Raw genomic sequence first — 21,112 nt, forward strand, 5'->3', positions numbered from 1 at the left:
GTTGCCTGGGGCACAAAATGTTCAAATATACGGTCCAGGGCATAGCAAAATGTGACGTTACCACCTTGACGGACGTCTAAAAAAAAATTTTAATTATTTTTATAAATCGTTAAGTTTAATATTTGTCAATTGTATATAAATAATATAAGTTGTGTGTTTATGCTTTAATAATAAATTTATGCGGTGTTTGGTTGGCCACGCAGCTGTTAATATTCATCCAGCGTCGTTCAAAATATAAAATAATATTATAGGTACTTAAAGTCTATACGACTGCTGCATATTTGAATGATTATATTTTATGCTTGCACTGGTGTGACTATTGGGCATTGGCATAGGTACATATTACGATTACAATTTACAACTATTCATTTAACGTTACAATATTTAGTACCTACCTCTATTGTGTCTTTTGAGACTGAAAATTAGATATTATACAAACGTGGCAGACAAAATAAAACACATTTTAATGTTAAAATGATCGTGGGTCGTGGCTATATCTGATTTAGAATACCAACGGACAAATTAGTTTGCTTTCCGTCGTCGAAATTTGGAAATTTGGAAAGTGTATGTGTATACTGTATAATATAGTGTATACTGTACCTATATATATTAATATAGTAGACAGATAATAACGCATTCCGTGTCGGCGGACTATCAATGGGTGTTACGGTTTAATGGTTATGCACTTATGCGGGAATTTCGTAACTCAACGATGAACCATTATTCGGGTTTAATTAACAAGTTAAATTTTCGATTACCTCTACAGGCTGTGGTGAAAAGTGTACCTATATAGTACCTACATAATAAACATGTGGTGTAGCCTGACATTTATAGGTTAGCGCAAGGACTTCTCATTGATAATTAATGTTAAAATATCAGATAACCGATATAGGTATTATAGTATTATTATACACACTTAACAAAAAGGTCGTTCAATTGAAAATTACAAATAATAAGTCTTTCCTTTTTCTGAGTAATTATAGTGTTAAAAAAACTTATGTTTAATACATGATTATATGCTGTGATAAATATGTATGTATATGTATAATTTAATAATATTTTGATTTTAATTTGTTAACGAAACCGTCATATAATAAAATATCAAGACAATAATATTAGTACAATATTGGCTAGTACCAATATATTATGGCAAAATGTTTAGATCACGATGACGTGACTCATGACTTAGACTTTGATCTATACTTAGATGACAGAATTTTATTCTTCTAGAAACGTATAAACTCGGCGTCCCCAAACAGGCAACACCCGTCCGTCGCCACACCGAGCTCTATGCCATAATATTTTGTAATTTTGTATGCCTATCGCCTGCAGCCTGCTATGTGAATGAATAAGCCGCGCCTCCGTTCAATGCACACAATAAATTATTCACAAATCAGCGACCGGTCGCCAAGAGAAACGCTCCATCGTCAGAGTGGCGCGTACTAAACGCACGCGTGAAACGGGCCTGATGCCCACATCCGTTGTCTCCGTCTTGCAAACGCATAATTCCATAACAACATAGGAAATATTGCGCGTTCTGAATAATTCATTTAACTCAGTTATGTTTAATATTATAGTGAATTGACCCATTATTGGTTCCAAGGAATTTTCAACGTGTGTGATGAGTGGGGGTGGTATAATTGTAATAAAACGTTTAAATAAATTGTGGTGGAAATACCAAAGACACGAATTAGGGACTTTGTGGGACAATTGAGGGGAGGGACTTCGTAATAAATTCAAATACGCTTAAAAATTATTATCGGGGCAAAACTCGTGTCGGTACGTCGTCGGATAGGTTTATTTGCTCCATACCAATGGTAATGTGGAATCCCCATAACTTGAATATTATTATACATATTGTTACTTGCAGTCCGCAGGGATCCAAAAGATCCGTAGTCGTAAGCCGTAGTCTACCTAAGACCTAAGTAAACTGCATAATATAGATTAAGATAAAAATAGTTAAGAAAAAATGTATCAATACTATAAAGCATAAAAAAAAATGGTGGATCTTATTTTTTTTTTTATTTGATTTCTAAAAAATAAAAGTTATTTAATAGGTATAATTATGTCGAATCCGGTGCAATTGAATTGAATCCTAAATACAAGTAACTAGTAGTCAATATTTTACACTTAATCAGTAGCTTTGAATTGGCTCCCTACCTTTTAATAAAAAATATATTATATTGGTTACCAAAATGTTATTAATAGTTTAAAGTTAGACGTTTTTCCTAGAGTAGTAAATTTGACGTCAGCAGTGTTAAGCCCAGGTAAATTGTTTTTCAACTAGATGAAGATAAAGATAATAGACCAAAGATCTATTTGGATAAACATAAAAATAAACTCAACTAAAATTATCTATTTAATTATTTTAATATAGATAAACGGTAATCATAATTAGTCTAGTACCAAATATTAGACTATTATAATATATAAGTCTATGTGTCTAATATAACTGAATACATCAATTTTTTAGTGAATGTAGTACCTACAAAAATCTCACTAGAGTGCACACGGAGAAAAAATAAAAGCTAAACAATAATTAAAAAATTAAAACACGTTATAAAATATATGTATTATACTATTATGTATCGGTTTTTATTATATACATGAAAATTAATAAGTTTATATTTTTATGTATCAATCAAATAAGACTTCCACCTTGAATTTACACCTGTGTCATGTTAAGTCACACAATAAAATAAATAAGTATTAAGTCTCATAAAATAATATAATATTAATAAAATACAATTTATCTAATTAATGATAACTTTTCTCCGGGGCTTTTTTTCCTATGACGGGGGTATTTATTCTGGGATTTCATTTCGGGGCTTTTTTTTCCGAATACTAATTATGTCTTGTGGGAAGAGGTCATAAGGACGTAGATGGAACAACTTTTAGGGAGGGGCTTAAAACCAAATCATATTTTTGCATAATATAAAAAAATGAACATAAAAAAGATTTAGATACAATATAATATCATAATAATACATCTTACTTATTGTTTATACATAAGTAAGGTTTTTTATAAATCACATGTGTGATGATTGATAAATTTATAAAATGTTTAATTAAATATTTTTATATAGTAGGTAATATTAAGTCTAGCAGTTGTTTTTTTTGTGAATAATCGATCACGCCTTCTGAATTGATTTCAATTTATGTTTGTCTATGTAGGTACTAGGTAGTAGATACACTCAAAATAGTTGGTAAGACGACTATAAGATCTGTCACCTGTAAAATATATACTTGCCACTTGGTAGTTGGTCTGATGAGTTTCGTAAATAGTCTTTTTAATCTCTTTATGGTAAATAATGTACGTTCTGGTGTGAAAGTCGAAACTGGTAATGTATACATACTAATGTAGCTAATAATTTCAAAAGAAAAGATATATTTGTAAAAAATACAGAATAATTACATTTTAGTATATTATTATATTATGCTTTAATATCGAATTTGTGTGGTATAATATTTTATATATATATATAAGATAACACCAACAATATTGTAATGTACACCAAATTGTTTTTAAAACTATATGTATTTAACAATTTAACTAACTAATTGTTTATTTATTAATTATATATTTTTGTATTATTATATTTACCACAAATGTAATGCTAATGGCCTTAGTTATCTAAGCAAAAATTAACAATTTCAAGACCAAAAAACGAATAAAAATATATATTATGTATAAAGTAGGTATAGTAATACAAACATAATAATATAGTTATCATATTATATTCATATTGTTAGGGAAACATGGTAATAATTATTATAATTAATTTAGTTTCATAAATTAAATTGATGTTTTGGTGCAAATTATTTACAAATGTTGAAATGTAACATTATCACGCTATTTTTTTTATAGTATATTATAACCTATACATGGCGAATGAGTACATACTGTCATACTAGTATACCTATTACATGCGATAATACATATTACCTACTATACAAAATGTATTTATTTCACGAGGAACGGCGATGGTCAACTTTTAGAAAGCTTAATGAAATATGGGACTAATGAAAAGTGGTTTACCGATCCACTTCATTAAAACAATACAACTCGAGTAGAACAAGGTTGAAGGCACGGGCTAAACGGTATAGTATATAGGTAAATAGAATGCTATATTTAACCAACTGGTTTGACAGCGACATAATATTAGTTTTCTGTATATATAACATGTTTTAATAAGGCACCAAAAAGTTTAATCGAGTTTTATACTGTTATTGTCGATAAAAATAATAAATTAGAAATTTTACTTGACAAAGGTGGTCGAATAGAAACATTTTGCAAAAAGTATAAACATTTATTTTAAGCTAATTACGATTTATTTTTAAATACCTATATATGTTTTAGGCTGGGTTCGACTTTTTTTTCAAGAAGCTATAGGTATATCAGGAGCCTGGCAATGATATATTTAAATTATTTATATTAATTTTAATCTATTCACATCCTAGGCTAACAAACTGTCTCCGCTCTGAATCGTTTTTTGTATACAATATCTCATTCAATTCAAATTTAACATCATCCATTACAGTCACCCACTTGCAGTAACCAGCTATTGTACAGCAGAGCGACTTCCACTTACCCGCTTTTTTTGAAATATTATTATTGCTATTAAAGTAATTTATTTTACTATCAGTACCTAATAATACGCACTAATATACTATTATACCAATAGAGTAGGTCAAATTAACTTTTGCCGAAAACATTGCATTTTAAATGTCATAGTGTGTATAAAATATAATACATATAATTTCAAGTAGGTACCCACGAATAATATTTTCAAATTAAAACAAAATAACTAAAATTGTTATTCTTCATTTTACATTTTAATATCTAATTATATCAAAATTTAAATTTAAAATATCTGTATCTTGTTTAAAAAAACTGTGCTCATGTATCTTTAATATTTTTAAACTGCTATTATAACAACTTATCTCATGATAAGAAAATGTCTCCCTTTTTGGAAAAAGATAAGGTCCTTAAGATGTCCAAATCTCGAGGTTTATTTATTTATATTAACAATATTCAATGGTAGTTATTGTAAGTTTATAATAGGAAAAGTACGAAATAAAATGTTGTGTTCGTAAATGTCCAATAACTAAAAAGGATGAATGGAGATGAATTTCAACTCCTAAATTCATACTTTGCATGCGAGACCATTATAGGGAAACTATGGTTCGAATTTCAAATTTATACTACCACGGGAAGAGAACCAAAAAACATTAAATTTTTTTCGATACAAAAGACATAATATTAATGTTCATAATCGAATAGGTACCATTATTACCTTAGCCACCTAATACAGAAATTTATACTATTGTAAAAGTAACTGTGATGAAAAAAATGTTAATTAATTTATTAATTACGACTATAATAATAAACTACAACAATATTATAGGAACTGATTTTGATGATTGTATGTTAAAATAAAAATAATGATCTATATGTTTGCCAACAATTTTGTAGGCATTTATCACAAAATTGAATGTCTTTTTATAGAACGTGTCATTAGATTACCGATTTAAGTGTATTGAAAGATAATTAAAAGAAGAAAATATTTATCTTTTGTTAATTAAATGTATACCAATTATTTCAATTAAAAGTAGGTATTAATGCATTTATTAACTTTAGAGGACTATTGTCTATATAGTTTAGCGAACTAAAATAGATGATTTGACTGTCAATATTTTCACACTTTTTACACAACAATTAAAATATTACTGACAATAAATTATAGAAAAAAAATTGAAAATGTTTGCAAAAAGCTCAAAAGAGTCAAAATGTTTTTAAAATTTTATCAAGTAGGTATATAGGAATTGATGAAATAAACATATGGTGTAAATTTCATGTGTCTGCATTCTACATACTACAGTTATTCGTTTTTGAATTACCTACAACAAAATAAAAAAATATCATCTCTATATGAGAAATCGAGTGACTAAACCTAACCTAACCTAACCTATACAATGTTGTAAAAACATTCATAGGCTCATTCAAATTTCAAATTTGACTTTCTTGTAGACATTTTTTGTTTGATAAAGGTAGACAAACTTATGAGTTATCTTATATAACATTTCCTAATTTTTGATTTAAAAAGAAAATTTTTTAGAAATTTCCAGCTCAAAATAATTCGTGATTTTTACGTATTTTGCAACATTTGAACTTTAAATGCTTAAAAAAAAATTGTGATTATCGATTTTTAATATTTTTTAAATGTCATTGTAATAATATATATTAAGAGCCTTGTACTAAATTTTCAAGCTTTTTTAACCTAAAAAAAAAAACTTTAATGACATTCATAGAAAAAAATTAAACAAATTGGAAACTGAAAGTGTCCGTAAACAGTTAAAAACATTTTGAAAAATGTATCGTGTATAGAAAATGCTAATATAAACATTCAGTGAAAATGTCATGTATCTACATGGTCATTTTTTTGCCGTTACTGTTACACCAAAAACCGGCTCTTTTAAAAACTACTGGGAATTTTGAATTTTGAATCACGGACTAAGATATAATGGATTGGAAACGACAGGGTCGGCGGGGATCGGCCACGAAAAGGTGTCACTTAGCTGATAAGAACACTGTTCTTGAAGTTTTCAGCGCTACCGGTGGTTTTGGCTACACAATTTGTATCTTAGTCCGTGTTTTATACGGAGGGCGCTGTGAACTCCAGAAACACATAGTGACCCCCTGCACTTTGCCTCTTGTACATACACAGATTATAATTTCATATAATCTGTGGTACATACATTCGTGGCCATAATAAGCTGCTCGTTTCCAGAACATTATATCTGAGTCCGTGCTATATGTATACTAACCACGACTAAAGATATACAAAAGCGGTAACTGTTATTCTTGCTATGAGAAGATCGTTAATTTTAAGCGCACCAAAAAATAAATTTCGTTGAGTAACCTGTATAATATCTTTAATCGTGATACTAACTATCTATATAGATGTCTGTGGATATAATAGTAGGGCTCTTTAGAGCCTTAATAATAGATAATATATTATCTATGTATCGAATACACAGATTTCTATATGGTATCTAATTCAGTGTTTGGCAAGTTCCTTATAAAAAGGACTTCGTTCCGTTCCTTGTTTCTTAAAAAAAAAAAAGAATTCGTTCCTTTGGAAAATAAACGAGTTCCTTTTTTAGTTCCAAATAAAATAAAAATACTTTTTAATCATTTATGTTTTTTTTTCATGTGCTACTTCTTTAATTTTTAATTCTAAAATATACAAGTAGGTACATATTTTAAAATTCTATTTTGAGATTTTCTTCAAAATTAAATTGTTGGCCAACGTATGTCGATTGTCTTAACGTCGATACCCGATAACGATCACTAATTAGCAATATACATTATACCATTATACCATTAATCAATGATTATACACATAAAAAAAATATATCTTAAATTCATTTACATACTTACCTGTGTAAATTATTGGGACTAGACAGAACGAACAATTTTGTTATTTTTCCTTGAAAAAAAGAACTAGTTCATTTTCTCGTTTTTTTTTATAAAAAGGAATTCGTTCATCGTGCCGTTCTTTAAAAAGGAATTCGTTCTAAGAATCCGTTCCTTTTGGAACTCGTTCCTTCCAAACACTGGTATCCAAATGTCCATATACCGCGGAACTAGAAATTTGTATGATGTGTTCTAGTTCCATAAGTATCCACTAGGACGGCGCTAGTAATGCTAAAAGGAAAATATCTTCCCAAACTCCGCCGGTGGTACTACAATACTACATTTCGTAACCACAGTCCACAATATTCTTCTCGTGTCCAGTCCTGTATATTATCTTAGGGCCCGTTATACAATCATAGTTTAAACCTCAGTTACGCCTAACCCACTGATTTTACCAGCCGAATTCGGTGGTTTAACCTTAGTTTAACGATTGTAAAACGGGCCCTAAGATATACAGGACTGGACACGAGATAAATGTTGTGGTTACGAAATGTAGTACCACAGGCGGAGTTAGGGGGGATATTTTCCTTTTAGCATTACTAGCGCCGCCTTAGTGGATACTTATGGAACTAGAACACATCATACAAATTTCTGGTTCCGCGGTCTTAGATTATATTATCACATAATAATAATTTATTCCGTGATAATAATATATTAATGTCAAGAAACTTTATGTAATAAAATTCATAAGCGTAACCGGATAGTACAGATCTATAGTATTTGGCGTAACTAACTACAAGGAAACAAGCAATTACAAGTTACAACATATTTTATATTTTGAAATAGCAATGGGTCTAGACAACGAAAACCCAACATTATTTGAAAAAAGCGAAGAGAGGACTGTAAGTGAAAAAGATTTGGATGACAATGAAGCTGAAGAGTTTGATTCAAGGGAAATCTTTGGTAAATTAGTTTTAGCAATTTTAAATAATTAATTAATTTTTACAATGTTGCTGATCTATCATGTTTTTTTCTCAAAATATTAGATTTGATTAGAGGAATAACAGATCCAGAACATCCACTGTCCCTTGAAGAACTAAGAGTTGTTGATCAAAGTTTAATTGAGGTAACTATTTACTTAAGTATATAAGATGATTACCCAACTAGAGGAAGTAATGCTCGTACAGTCATGCTGTTAAACCCCATCTCAGCTGTACCATAAAAAAAAAAATAACCACTAATATAACTATAAATTTTAAATTAATTAATTTACCTATATATATTTATATTTAAGTCTGATTAGGTAGAATTAACAAACTTTTTTACTTTCAATAATTTTAAAACAATATTTAATTTGTTAAGCTTTTCAGGCTTTTATGTTCTATGCTTATACAGTATTGAGTCGTATGGTGTTCACAATCTATCACTGAAGAATAATTTGGAATTAGTTAACTTATAACCAACATTATTTTTTTACTATAATCTATCATTTTTAAGTATTTGCTATAAAATATTATTCAAATTGATCGTCGTTATTTATGAAAGATCAAAACAACTTTTCTTAATATGTTTGTATAGTTATCTAGTTTCACTTGCTAACGTTTATAGGCTTTGTTACTAAATTGTTATTAGTGTTATTAAACTCACTTTATTGTCAACCTTGAGAACCAATAATTTGTGTGGTAAATCAAAAACGATTTAAATCTTGGATTTGTAACCTAGAAATTCTTGATATTAGTTGTTTTAGTTTATACTTGGTTTCTAGATGTAAAATTGTGACAATTTGAAAGAACTTGCTTAGGGTAATTAATGTACAAATTGCAGTTCTTTATTTTAAAATGTTAACATAGATAGTTTATTGATAAATACTACCAATTGTATGTATTACATAACCTTGTTTATGATACATGGTAGTAGTGTATAGTTGTTTATTCAATAATGAAGCTATTAAATTAGTTAACTTAATTAAATTAACTTAAACATCTTAAACAAAATTATGGTTTCCGTAATATATACCCATTTTATGACATTGCAATTCTTAAGTTCGAGACAATAATTTTCTAGACAGATTGTTTTTATACATTTTTTCTAAATACTTACTATCTTTATAAGTATTTAAATGTTCACAAAAAAATGTATGTACAATAGTTTCATAAATCGAACACTATACATCAGTGCGTCATGTTTACCTGCAGTTTGTAACATACAAAGTATGAAAAACATTTGTCTTACAATTTGAGTATTTGTATGTAAAACAGAGCTTGACTAGAAGTTTGAAGTATGACCATGTTATCAATAATTTTATGTTGAAAATTAGATTTTGATATATTTATACTGTTAAAATTTACTTTATATTAATACTGTTAAAATATATATTTATGTTATAGGTTGAAGATAGTATCAATACAGTTAAGGTATTATTTACACCAACTATCCCTCATTGTAGTATGGCTACATTAATTGGATTATCTATTAAAGTTCGACTTTTATGGTGTCTACCTCCACGCTTTAAAATATCTGTTACCATAACACCAGGTACTCATGCATCCGAACACGCTATCAATAAGCAATTAGATGATAAAGAAAGAGTGGCTGCAGCTTTGGAGAATACACATCTATCAACTGTTTTAAATAAATGCATAGCTACTGCATAGGTAATCACGATTTTAATCCAAACATTTATATTTGTTCTAAAGGATATATATTATATATATAAATATAGTCATTAATACATTTTTAAATTTTAATAGTATATAAATATACACAAAAACAAACATTTACTATACTACCACAATTTGTATTAATTATCCTTTAATTATCCTTGGATGCCTCCAACCATTTTTGGATTATATTTACATGTCTTTTAAGTTTTAACCAATGCTGCTCAACCGGCTCAAACTATGTATGATCTTAAGTGTAAATTTTCTTTTTCTATAATTTCTTTTAAAACTTGCAAATTTTTTCACGCCATGAAAAAAGTGCATCAAGTTATTTAAAAAATGTTATATGTTTGAGAAAACTAAGTAAAGTTTTTTACATTCTTTAAGGCTTTAAGCTCTCCAATAACTCTTTTCTTTTTGACTTTGGTTTTTCTTTTATATTAAAATTATTCCGTTACACTTGGTATTTTCAAAAATAATACTTGGCCTTGTGAAATAAAATTAAGTCGACACCAAGTATAATCATAGTGCTTAAAAGCAGTAAAAGTAATGTGATCAACTGATAAATTATACCAAATTTGTTTTTAATCCACTGTTAACAAGAATGAATATAAAATAAATAGTTAACAATTTTATTAATTATTGATATTATTATTTATTCTAGCAGTATGGCGTTAAGATGTCACAACTAAAAGAAAAACTAATAGACGTAATTTGATAGTACCTGAAAGAAGAAATACATTTTATGTTGTAATATTAATTTTATATAAAAATTTCATATTTTAATGTATTTGTTCAACTACCTTTTATAAATATAACAAACTTTTAACTATATTAAAAATAAATACAATTACTTATTTATTATTTTCATAAACAAACTTAAAACACATGTGATATGGTAATAGTATCATGCAGTATAAAAATCTATTTAGTGCCCTAGAATGTTGTTGAATACTGTAGGTGCTCTCAATAGCAACAAATAACAATAAATCAAAACAAATTGTAAAATGTATACATTTTTTTCATCTATTTATAAAATTTGTAAGCATATTAAAAATTAATATTTCTTGAATAAGACATCAATAATGGCCGCATAAGGAAATATAGGCATTATGGCATTAAGGCATTATGGCTTATTGCATTAAAATCATGGTTAAAATCAATATAAATATTTATAGAAAACGACCAAATTGTCCAATGATAATAATTTACAATTTAAAATTTAAAAAAATATTATATATCTGCAGTTCCTTTTTTTAGTTACACCAAACAATCAAAACCAATTTTGTCAAAAACTTGTGTCTTGCTTAAAAATTCCCGTTTTTCTAATAATTTTTTTTTTGTTTTCCTTGTCGCTTTTGAAAAATACTGGGATATTCTATAAATTACTAGCTAGATTCACTTTCCCACTAGAAAATATACTGAAGTTGAAAATCGAAGCATTATTAATGCAACTATTTATTGTGTACACACAAAAAAAAAAAAATTATCACACATTATTGTAAATTGTAAAATCACTGTCTTTATTGCTCCCCTCAGAATCTTATAATATTACGTATGAGTTACAATACTATTGTCAATTGTCATCAGTACCTAATTATTTATTATTAGAAAAATAGTTCTAATAATAATTCTAGTCTTCATGGACCATGGTAATAGTACTATCTTAGTCCGTGCTAATAACAATAACAATAAATACTATCATATCTATAGATAAGAGTCATCACGCAATGAAAACTTACCGTTGGCATTCCTGCTGAGTGCCGACGGTCGTCGACAATGCAGCAGCTGCTGCAGATTGCAATAGGCTTGCGGCATCGCCGCTGCAGCTAACACCATATTGCGGTCTGCGAGCCGACCACTGATAACGCCGATTGATATTTTGATAACGTTCTCGACTTCTTGACTCTCGTATCGCATTTCTACGTACTACTACCTAATACCTATACAAAAAGGAAATAGGAATAATATATTTTTACGTTATACATTATTATTATTACTGTAATATTTACGTTTTTGCACGCGCGCACTGCAAACGACAATAACGGCTTACTTATTAAATGGCACCCAAACGCTACAGTCTTCGCGTCGCATAAAATGAGGTACAGATGTCTGACGTGCCCGATGGGTTTTTCACAAACACACCGCCGCCGTCGTGCACAGCGATTTGGCGCACGTCCGAAAATAACGCGAACGATGTGTACTCTAATTCATATTACTCTACTTTTTTGATCAATACAGCAGTCGACACAAACGCCTATCCGCGTCATAAAGTTCTCAGTGGTACGGAAGACTGTGTAACCAGACCCGCCACCGCCGGACCTACAAAACATCGAATCGCCAAAATTATCCAACACCCCCGTTCCGTTGGTTGCAATCTCATAAAGAAATATTATCAGGTGTGTTACTACTTATTGCAACAATTTATAGTAAAGTAGCAATTAACTTAAAATGGGTTGTAGTTATGAAATCGAAATTTAAAAGACTGTTTGTATTAATAATGTTTATAACTAAAAGATTGAAAAATATTTTATGCAATTAATAGAAAAAATGCCGATCTATGTTAATAATAACATAGAAGGTGATTCGCTTAGCATGCTTATCTCTTTTATCCTTAAATAGTACATATTTTATTAAAATTTTGATTATTTCAATTTTGTATTATGGAACATATTTAAATGGACATTTTCCCTCAGACATTTCCCCCTGACTGTTGTCAGTATAGTAAGACATCTTCCCCCCGATAAATTTTTTGATAATTTTCCATTTATATTTATTTTTTAAAAGTTAATTATTTATTGTTTACCTAATATGATTTATGAAGTTATTTTTTTTTGTCCAAAGACAAATCCAAATATTTCCATAAACATAATGAATTACAGATGTATATTTTTGAATAAAATGTACTTTTAAAATAATAAGTAATGTTTAAAACCATAGATTATAATAACCACAATATTTTACAAAAATCAATTGCAATTTTATTTTAGTTCATTTTTTTAACATTATTTTTATTGTGTCAAATAGATACTATGTATTTTAACATTTATTTTAAACATTACCTACTTATTATTTTAATAGAAATTTTTCTTGTTTAAAATAGACAGTGATAATTCCAAAAATATTTGGAAATTTGTTCTGCATTTAGACAAAATTAGACAATAGGCAAAAAAAATATTTCTTATTCAATAATTAACTTTTAAAAATATGGGGGGGGGGAAATGTCCGTATCAAAAAATGCATCATGGGAAGATTTCATACTTTACTGAAAGCAGTATGTGGTGGGGGGGGGGGGGAAATGTCATTAATTCATTTATTTTCAGATGCCTACTTTTAATTACTAATTTTTTATACCCTATCAGGAGTTTCCTTGTTTATATAAACTTATTTTAATCTAATGAGAACCATTCTTTTTGACTATAAATTGTTTAGCAGACGATTGATTTTTAGATTTTTATACAACTAAATCAAATTTTGTAGAAGTTATTTCTAGTAAAGTTATAAAACTTTTTGGACCATAGATTCTTTATTCATGGTTTTAGATAAAATATATATTTTACTGTTTAAAATGAAACTATTATACTCAGACAATTTTTACATTAAAATGGTGGTTCTAATTAGAAAAGAAAACTAGTTTTAATGCCATAGGAGACTCCTTAAATGGCATAAAACATTGCAAGTATTATTACTATATATTAATTTAAATGGCTTTTTAAGAATATTATAAATATAAGAAACCGTGATTTGATATTCATTATTAAAGGAAAACATGGGCGTCAGCATGCCTGGTTAATCACCCTGTAAATTTGTAGATGAATTTATTTAAATAATTCTAGAAAAAAAGTCCGACCAACCAATTTCCAAAAGACGAGATATTGAACATAATATCTATGTATAAAACTATAAATTTGGACTAAAGTAAAATGTTGTATGGGTACTTCCCAATTAAAATTATAATGAACTCAATCTAAATGAAAAGTAAAATACTAGTCGGTGTCTAATTTTGTAGTTGATCAAATTGAACTGGAAACCTGAAATGGAAGTAGTAATAATTATTAATAACTACATTATTTTTTATGAATATTATTGTAATAAATTAAAACTTTGTTGATTTTTCAATTTTGGAAATTGATTGGTCAGCCTTTTTTTCCATCTCATATTTTAACTATAGGAGCGCATAAGGTGAATAATTAAGAAGTGCTAAAATAATTCATGTTTCATAGATCTCTCTGATTTCTGACTCCCTCTAAATACTATATGCTCATTAAATTAAAATATACATTTTATTGAATTAATAAGAGATAAATAATTGTATTACAAATCAATCACAAATGTTAACAATTAGGTATAATAACAAGATTATGTTTTTGGTTTGATAACCCAATTTATTTATATTTTTCAAGCAAGTTAACATAAACATCAAACAGTTTAGCTCTTAATTTTAACCTAGGGACTTAGGCATGTAATATTTTCCCTATGTGTGCCTATAATTTTAACAAAATTATAATTATTAATGTGTTCAGAAATGTATGTTAGTAAAAAGTTGTAATTTTTAGAATGGAGACTGACTGTAAATCAATTTCAAATCAAAAAAATGAGTCTACTCCAAGTTATAATTGGAAGGATGTTACTCCAGAATTTTTTGATTCAATTAAAGGTAATATAATTATTATTGTCTTGCGGACCGAATATATTAATATTTTTGTAGGGGATCTTTACAATTTGTACACCACTATTTTATAGGGTAACTTTTCCCAGTTTATCGAGTGAGTGATCCTTACAAATCTCTAAGAGTGCTGTTAAAAATGGGTAGGATATTGTATAAGAGATCCGGTTTGTAAAATCTAGTACTATTTAGAAGGATCATTGATTATATTATAATGTATTACCTATATATTACTAATAAGTAATAAAATTCACCGTTTTGGTCATCTAGGGTGGCATACAAATATAAGAACTTTTTTTTAACCTAATTGGTGACAAAAAATTTAAGTTTATTCATAATCTATTCAATATTTATGGCAATAACTTTACTTAGGCCCAAGCCCTATGGTAGTATATTTCAGTCTTTATCTTTAACTACGTTAATGCTAAACTTATAATACATTTATTAATTAATACTATTAATAATCAACACAACTTCCATTAATCAATATTCAATATACTTCTTAAATTAGTACATAAATCATTACCATGTATACAATTGAATAATAGAAATCAAAATTTAAAAAAAACTGTTGTCAGTCATCAAATTTACCTCCTATTCTTTTTGACAGGCTTCTGTAACATTCAATCAAGTTAAAAATATATTTTATATCAATCATATTAAATTTTTTTAAATTGTGAATTTGTATTGGGAATGTATTATTTTTCATATTAAATTAGTGGATTAGTTTCTATAATTATAAACATAACTAATTAATGTTTAATGTTAAGTACCTATTTAGGTATAGTATAATCATTTGTTTAGTGATTGATCTTAAGATATGTATCACTTAAATTGTGAGGTAGTTGTAACAAATTTTTTCAAACCAATACATTTTTGCAATGCTTAAATAAAATATATCTACTGTAAATATTTATACTTATATGTTATCATAAAAATAGTCAATGTCTTAATTGTAAAATTATATTAGAAACACAAATATGATGTAATATGAAAATTAATTATTGAATAAAATATATTTATTATCTATACAAATGCCGTTTTATGTTTAGTTTTAATATTAGTCTATGCATTTTGGTCACTGTGTTCTGAAATATAATACATTTATTTTTATTAGAGATTTTATGTAAGGACTAGACATTGTACACCTTAACTATTGAATAAATATTATCTCTATTAAATGTATTGTATACTTGGTTCAGAAACTCATGAAGATGATTTATAATAAAATATTTACAACAAAATTAATCTATTATGGTTTTCTCTTTACTAACTATATTTTTAAAATATTAATATAAACTTTGTTTATTTTTCAGAGTTAGAATTAGGCGAACTTTTACATGGCTACTTCTTTGGTTTATTTGAAGCAATGTCAGCTATTGAAATAATGGATCCCAAAATGGATGCAGGCATGATGTGTAATCGTGAATCAAAAGCAATAAAAGTGAAACTAATTCTTTACTAATTTATTATATATTATTCATTCATTTATAAATCTGTCAAAAATGACAGAATAGTGAGAAAAATTAATTTTAGTTTTTATTATAGTAAAATCTGTTTAAGACGCTCACTTTTAAGGCTTAAGGGGGTCAGAGCCGGTTAATTTTTTGGTACAAAAACATGTTTTACAGGAAAAATACTCACGCACTGTAGAATAATCATATTTTGTTTGTTTTTTTATTTAAAAGTAGAGAACATTTTGTAGGTCAGATCAAAGCTCAATTTTGAAAATTATAATTATAGAAGCTAGAATATGCATTTGAATAATGCACGATATTTGTTCTTTTTCAAACGTATTTTTCTACCACTGGTTAAAGTAAAATAAAAATTTGAGTTTTGATCTGACCTGCAAAAACTTATCATCTTTCAGTTAAAAAAAAAAATGACCAAAATCCAACATATCAACAAGGCGTGAGCGTTTTTCCTGTAAAATCATTTTTGTTCATCAAAATGGTGCTTCGATAATAGTCATCTAAGTCAATCACTGACTTGTGTATGCGCGTGCGTAAATATCTTTATTTGCGTGTGTAATTATAGCTCACTCACACTAATATCAATTTACTTACTCACACACAGGCATGTTCCGTGTGAAGCCGATACAATATGTGAATTGCCTAAATTTTACTCCCTTAATCCTAAATCACACGCATTTAAAATATTCATGAGAATACACGCACATGGTTTTTTTAGTTACACACGGTATGGAAAAAATCATAGTCAACTAGAAATAATAACACCAGTCTCAATGAAAATATCATAACTATCAATTTCGTTTATCGAACAGCAATTATTAGAAACACAATTTAAAAATAACTCATAGTTGATTTTTTACGATCATGCACATAGTCTTTTTGACCTTATATTAATAGGTAATGTCTGGTAATAAACTTTGAACACTTCTATATTACTGACATCAGATCATATACAGTTGGGAGTTGTCTAATTTTAGTTAATCACCTAATTAGAAAGTACCTATGAGACCCTAAGTACCTTGGATTAGGTTTATATTTTGTATTTTTAAAACAATGAACAAAATTCTAAAAGCCCAGTCTTTTTGACTGTGAAGCATGTGTTCTAGGGTTAACACACTCATTGTCCTATGTCCCTAGATAAAAAATGTCCAGCTTAATAATTTATTTTCAACTGTTCTTTTGGTGTATTCTTAAACATGTTTTACTATATATTAGTTTATATGTAATAATTGTATGAATAATATTTTAAAAAAAATGTATAATTAAGTGTATTAATGTTTGTTATTAAATATAATTATTACAGTTAGAGGATTTGAAATTAAGTGGCCTTTCTGTGTCTGAACAAATATCCATAATAGATGTTACATTAGCTTGTCTTGTATCTTGGCTTGAAGGGCATTCCTTAGCACAAACGGTATTCACAAATCTATATTTCCAAAAGCCATATGAAATTGAAGATGTTCCATTGAAAGCATTTTGTATATGTATTTATAAAATCATTGAAGAAATTAGGGACTTTGCTAACAGGTAATATTTTTTATATTTAAAACTAGTTAATAGTATATTCAATATTGTGTACTGCAAATTGCATACAATTATATTCTTCAGGGCACAAGTTTTTGAAGAAGAAGATTTTCAACCTGCGCTTTATAGCTATCATTATTTTAATGAAATTTCTGTCACTCGTGTGATTGGTATGATGAGAGAAGTTGATGAGTCAATAAATCATAAATTAAAATCAAATGCAAATAGTGATGAAGTACAGTACATGGATTATTTTTAGTAAGCATCAATTTAAATTTTAAACAATTTTTTTTTTTACAGAATGAATCTTATGTTGCATTAAATACACGCATTAAGTTTGTTAGACTTTTTTTCCAAATTTTACTTTCTTTTAATCGTCGTGAAAATCATTCGAGTTCAATGGGAGAAACCCAGAGGTTGTTAACTACTTGTGGATTATTGATTCCTTCTTTAATAAATACTGTGGATAAAGGAGTTCCCAATGTTGGCAGTGAGAAAACTTAAAAATATTCCTATTTCATGCTCTTATCCTTTTTTTTGTATTTTTTTCAGACTGGTGTTATGATTTGGGCTTTGACCCTCTAATAAATCAAAAATTGTTACCGCCTACATTTCCTCGTTATACAAAAATTAAACCAGCTGGTGAAGCTTATGTTTATTTTGATTCATTGTTAACAAGACTGAAACAAATTTGTAAATTGACAAATTGTGCAACTTTTATTAGTGCTTTGGTATGTTATGCTTTTATAAAAAATTGTATTACTATTCAACATAATTTCGTTCTGTACATCATATAATTTTTTAGGAATGTTTTATTGAACTTGGTCACAACAGTCACTTATGTATCGTATCAAGATCAATAATGCAAACTCTTTATTTTCCTCAACCTGGCCAAGTGTTTGGTACTCAGGATTTAGAGGACTGTCTTCGAGAATGGGCTAAGTCATTTATAGCACCACCATCACTCATACCACGTTTAAACATTCTGTCTAACTCTCAAGTAACATTTTTATTTTCTACCTTTGTAATACAAATAAGATAAAAATAATGAAAATTTATTTTATATTTTTAGGCTAAGGATTGTGTACATAATTTTTTTGATCATTGCACTCGTCCATTTGCTGGGTTGATTCAGATTTGTGGTCACAATAAAGCTAGACAAAGGGATAAATTAGCACATCTTATGGAAGATTTTTCAGCACTACAAGATGAGGTACATATTTAAAAACAGTATATTTTAATATATATTGTTGTAACTTATTGATGATTAACCAATTTATTTAGTAAGTAACTAAGCTTAAATAAATGTATTATGTTATTTAATCATCAGTCTCAGAGGGTTGATGCTTTTTTGCACTCATTCTCATCAAAATTGGATCCACCTAGAGAACATCTAGCTAGCTTTAGCACATGGATAATTTATCATACAATTAGAATTATGATAATGTACTTACTGTCTGGTTTTGAATTGGAACTGTATAGTCCACACGAATATCAGTATATTTATTGGTAAGCACTTCTAAAAATTTTGTTATGATTTTTTATTGATAAATTGTAATTATTTTAGGTATTTATATCAATTTTTGTACGGTTGGTTGGTGTCAACATTAAATAGAGCTGATAATGTGTTGCTTGGCAGTGATTCATTAGTTGATTCTCAAAAGAATCGAACAAAGCGGAATAAGCCTAAAAAGAAAAAACCACATCCATATAGCCAAGAAATTGTTATGTGCCATGCAATGCAAAGTTTAACGGGTGCTTATTTCAAGGTATCCGAATAAAAAAGTCATACCTATATAATATTAATATAAGATTTTGTAATATTTTTGAATATTTGAAAAAACATAATTATAGTTTACAAACAAATTTTAACAGAAACTACAAACTTAGATATTATAAATTATATTTTTCTAAAAATATTTAAATACTCATTTATTCATTTTTTATAGACATTGGTAGGATTTCAATTGGAAGGTAAAATCCGTACGCCAAAACATGCAAAGTTTGACAATGAAAAAGTCCGTTATGAACACAGATTTGCTGCATTCTCAGCAGTAGCTGTACCACCACCGTTTTCGTATAATGAATTTCAAATGACTAGATGCCAAATACGTGATTCAGCATCTGGAGATTCTGGAATGTTATATTTGAATAGCTGTGAGCTATTTCATCAAGCAAGGTGTTTACTAGATACAATTGCACAGCCACACTCGCAACAAGTAACTACTAAACTTTGTTACTTTATTGCTTTACTATAACAAATACTGAATTATGTGTATTCTTTTTAGGTACTTGATTTAATAAAAGTGTGTAAAACAAATTTTGTAACCATGAAGTTGCTAGCTAGTGGATATATGAGAGGACCAGATGTATCGTTGGACTTCGACTTCACAACTAATTCTTACTTTCCTATATTAAAGCTCAGCTAATCTTGAACAATATTTTTAGACTTCAAAGATATTTAATTATTTAAAGACTGTTTGAACCCAAAATAATTAAATACAAAATAATTTAATCATTAAAATTGTATGTGGAATTTGTTTGTTTTCTTTTTTATATTAATGCGTTAAAACCTGTTGTGATGTAAAAACAAAAACTTTTTGTCTAATATATCAATAATTAATATGCATATAACATACTAATAATATATGTATATAAATATATAATGTGTGATACAAGAAAGTGAATGCTTATTATTTTATTTTAGATTCTGAGCGGAGCGAGGAAACTAGTGGTTTTACAATGATATTTTTTTTTTTTATATACTCTAGACAAAATTTCTACCAAAAGAAGTGCTTCGATTTCAACATATTATAGTACCTTATCTTTTAGCACATTGGATCAAGATGGTACTTTAGAGAGGTCATTTTTCAATTTTCTCAATAGTTGTTTAATGCCATGGGAAAAACTACTGACAAATTACAAAAATGGGATTTTAATTTCTAACAATTTTTTTATCACCGTAGCAACGAATAAAAAATTATAATTCAACTTAAAGACTATAATAAATAATAAAAATTTAAAAAATCCAGACTGATAAACCGTTTTTGCTTAGAATCTTTTTTCTTATACAAAGATATTATTATATCGTTGAATTCAAGTTTAATACAATCCATTATATATTGAGTCACTTGTAACCTACTGTACAGCGGAGCAACATCCACTTACCCGCTTTTTTATTGATACATTTTATAATAATATAAGAATTACAATAAACTGTTAGGTCCATAATCATCACTCCACCATAATCTTGGGCATTTGTGATCCTTTACTATCAAAGCTTGATCACATGTTCTACCAATGAATCCTCGAGACTCATAGGGTGTTTTAGCTTCTTTTTCCAACCTCTATACCCTATACACATGAATTT

General features: G+C 28.0%; 2 protein-coding genes across 2 annotated transcripts; both read left to right on the top strand.

Moving 5' to 3' along the window:
* Positions 1 to 7,765: 7,765 nt before the first annotated feature.
* LOC132939350 (MIP18 family protein galla-2) lies at positions 7,766 to 10,214 on the top strand. The gene is made up of 3 exons (XM_061006455.1): positions 7,766 to 8,383; positions 8,467 to 8,546; positions 9,808 to 10,214. Exons 1-3 carry the CDS (start codon positions 8,269 to 8,271, stop codon positions 10,072 to 10,074), a joined length of 462 nt encoding a protein of 153 aa, XP_060862438.1. The 5' UTR covers positions 7,766 to 8,268; the 3' UTR covers positions 10,075 to 10,214.
* Positions 10,215 to 11,991: 1,777 nt separating this feature from the next.
* On the top strand, positions 11,992 to 20,424 carry LOC132939347 (N-alpha-acetyltransferase 35, NatC auxiliary subunit). Its single transcript, XM_061006450.1, has 14 exons — positions 11,992 to 12,182; positions 12,322 to 12,479; positions 14,637 to 14,737; positions 16,063 to 16,190; positions 17,522 to 17,745; positions 17,827 to 17,977; positions 18,043 to 18,232; positions 18,295 to 18,473; positions 18,548 to 18,742; positions 18,815 to 18,955; positions 19,073 to 19,251; positions 19,310 to 19,511; positions 19,692 to 19,961; positions 20,031 to 20,424. The coding sequence occupies exons 3-14, from the start codon at positions 14,638 to 14,640 to the stop codon at positions 20,169 to 20,171; spliced, it is 2,100 nt and encodes a 699-aa protein (XP_060862433.1). The 5' UTR covers positions 11,992 to 12,182; positions 12,322 to 12,479; position 14,637; the 3' UTR covers positions 20,172 to 20,424.
* The last annotated feature ends 688 nt before the right edge of the window (positions 20,425 to 21,112 follow it).

This window comes from Metopolophium dirhodum, chromosome 2, assembly GCF_019925205.1.
Source record: "Metopolophium dirhodum isolate CAU chromosome 2, ASM1992520v1, whole genome shotgun sequence".
In the NCBI taxonomy this organism is placed as follows: domain Eukaryota; kingdom Metazoa; phylum Arthropoda; class Insecta; order Hemiptera; family Aphididae; genus Metopolophium; species Metopolophium dirhodum.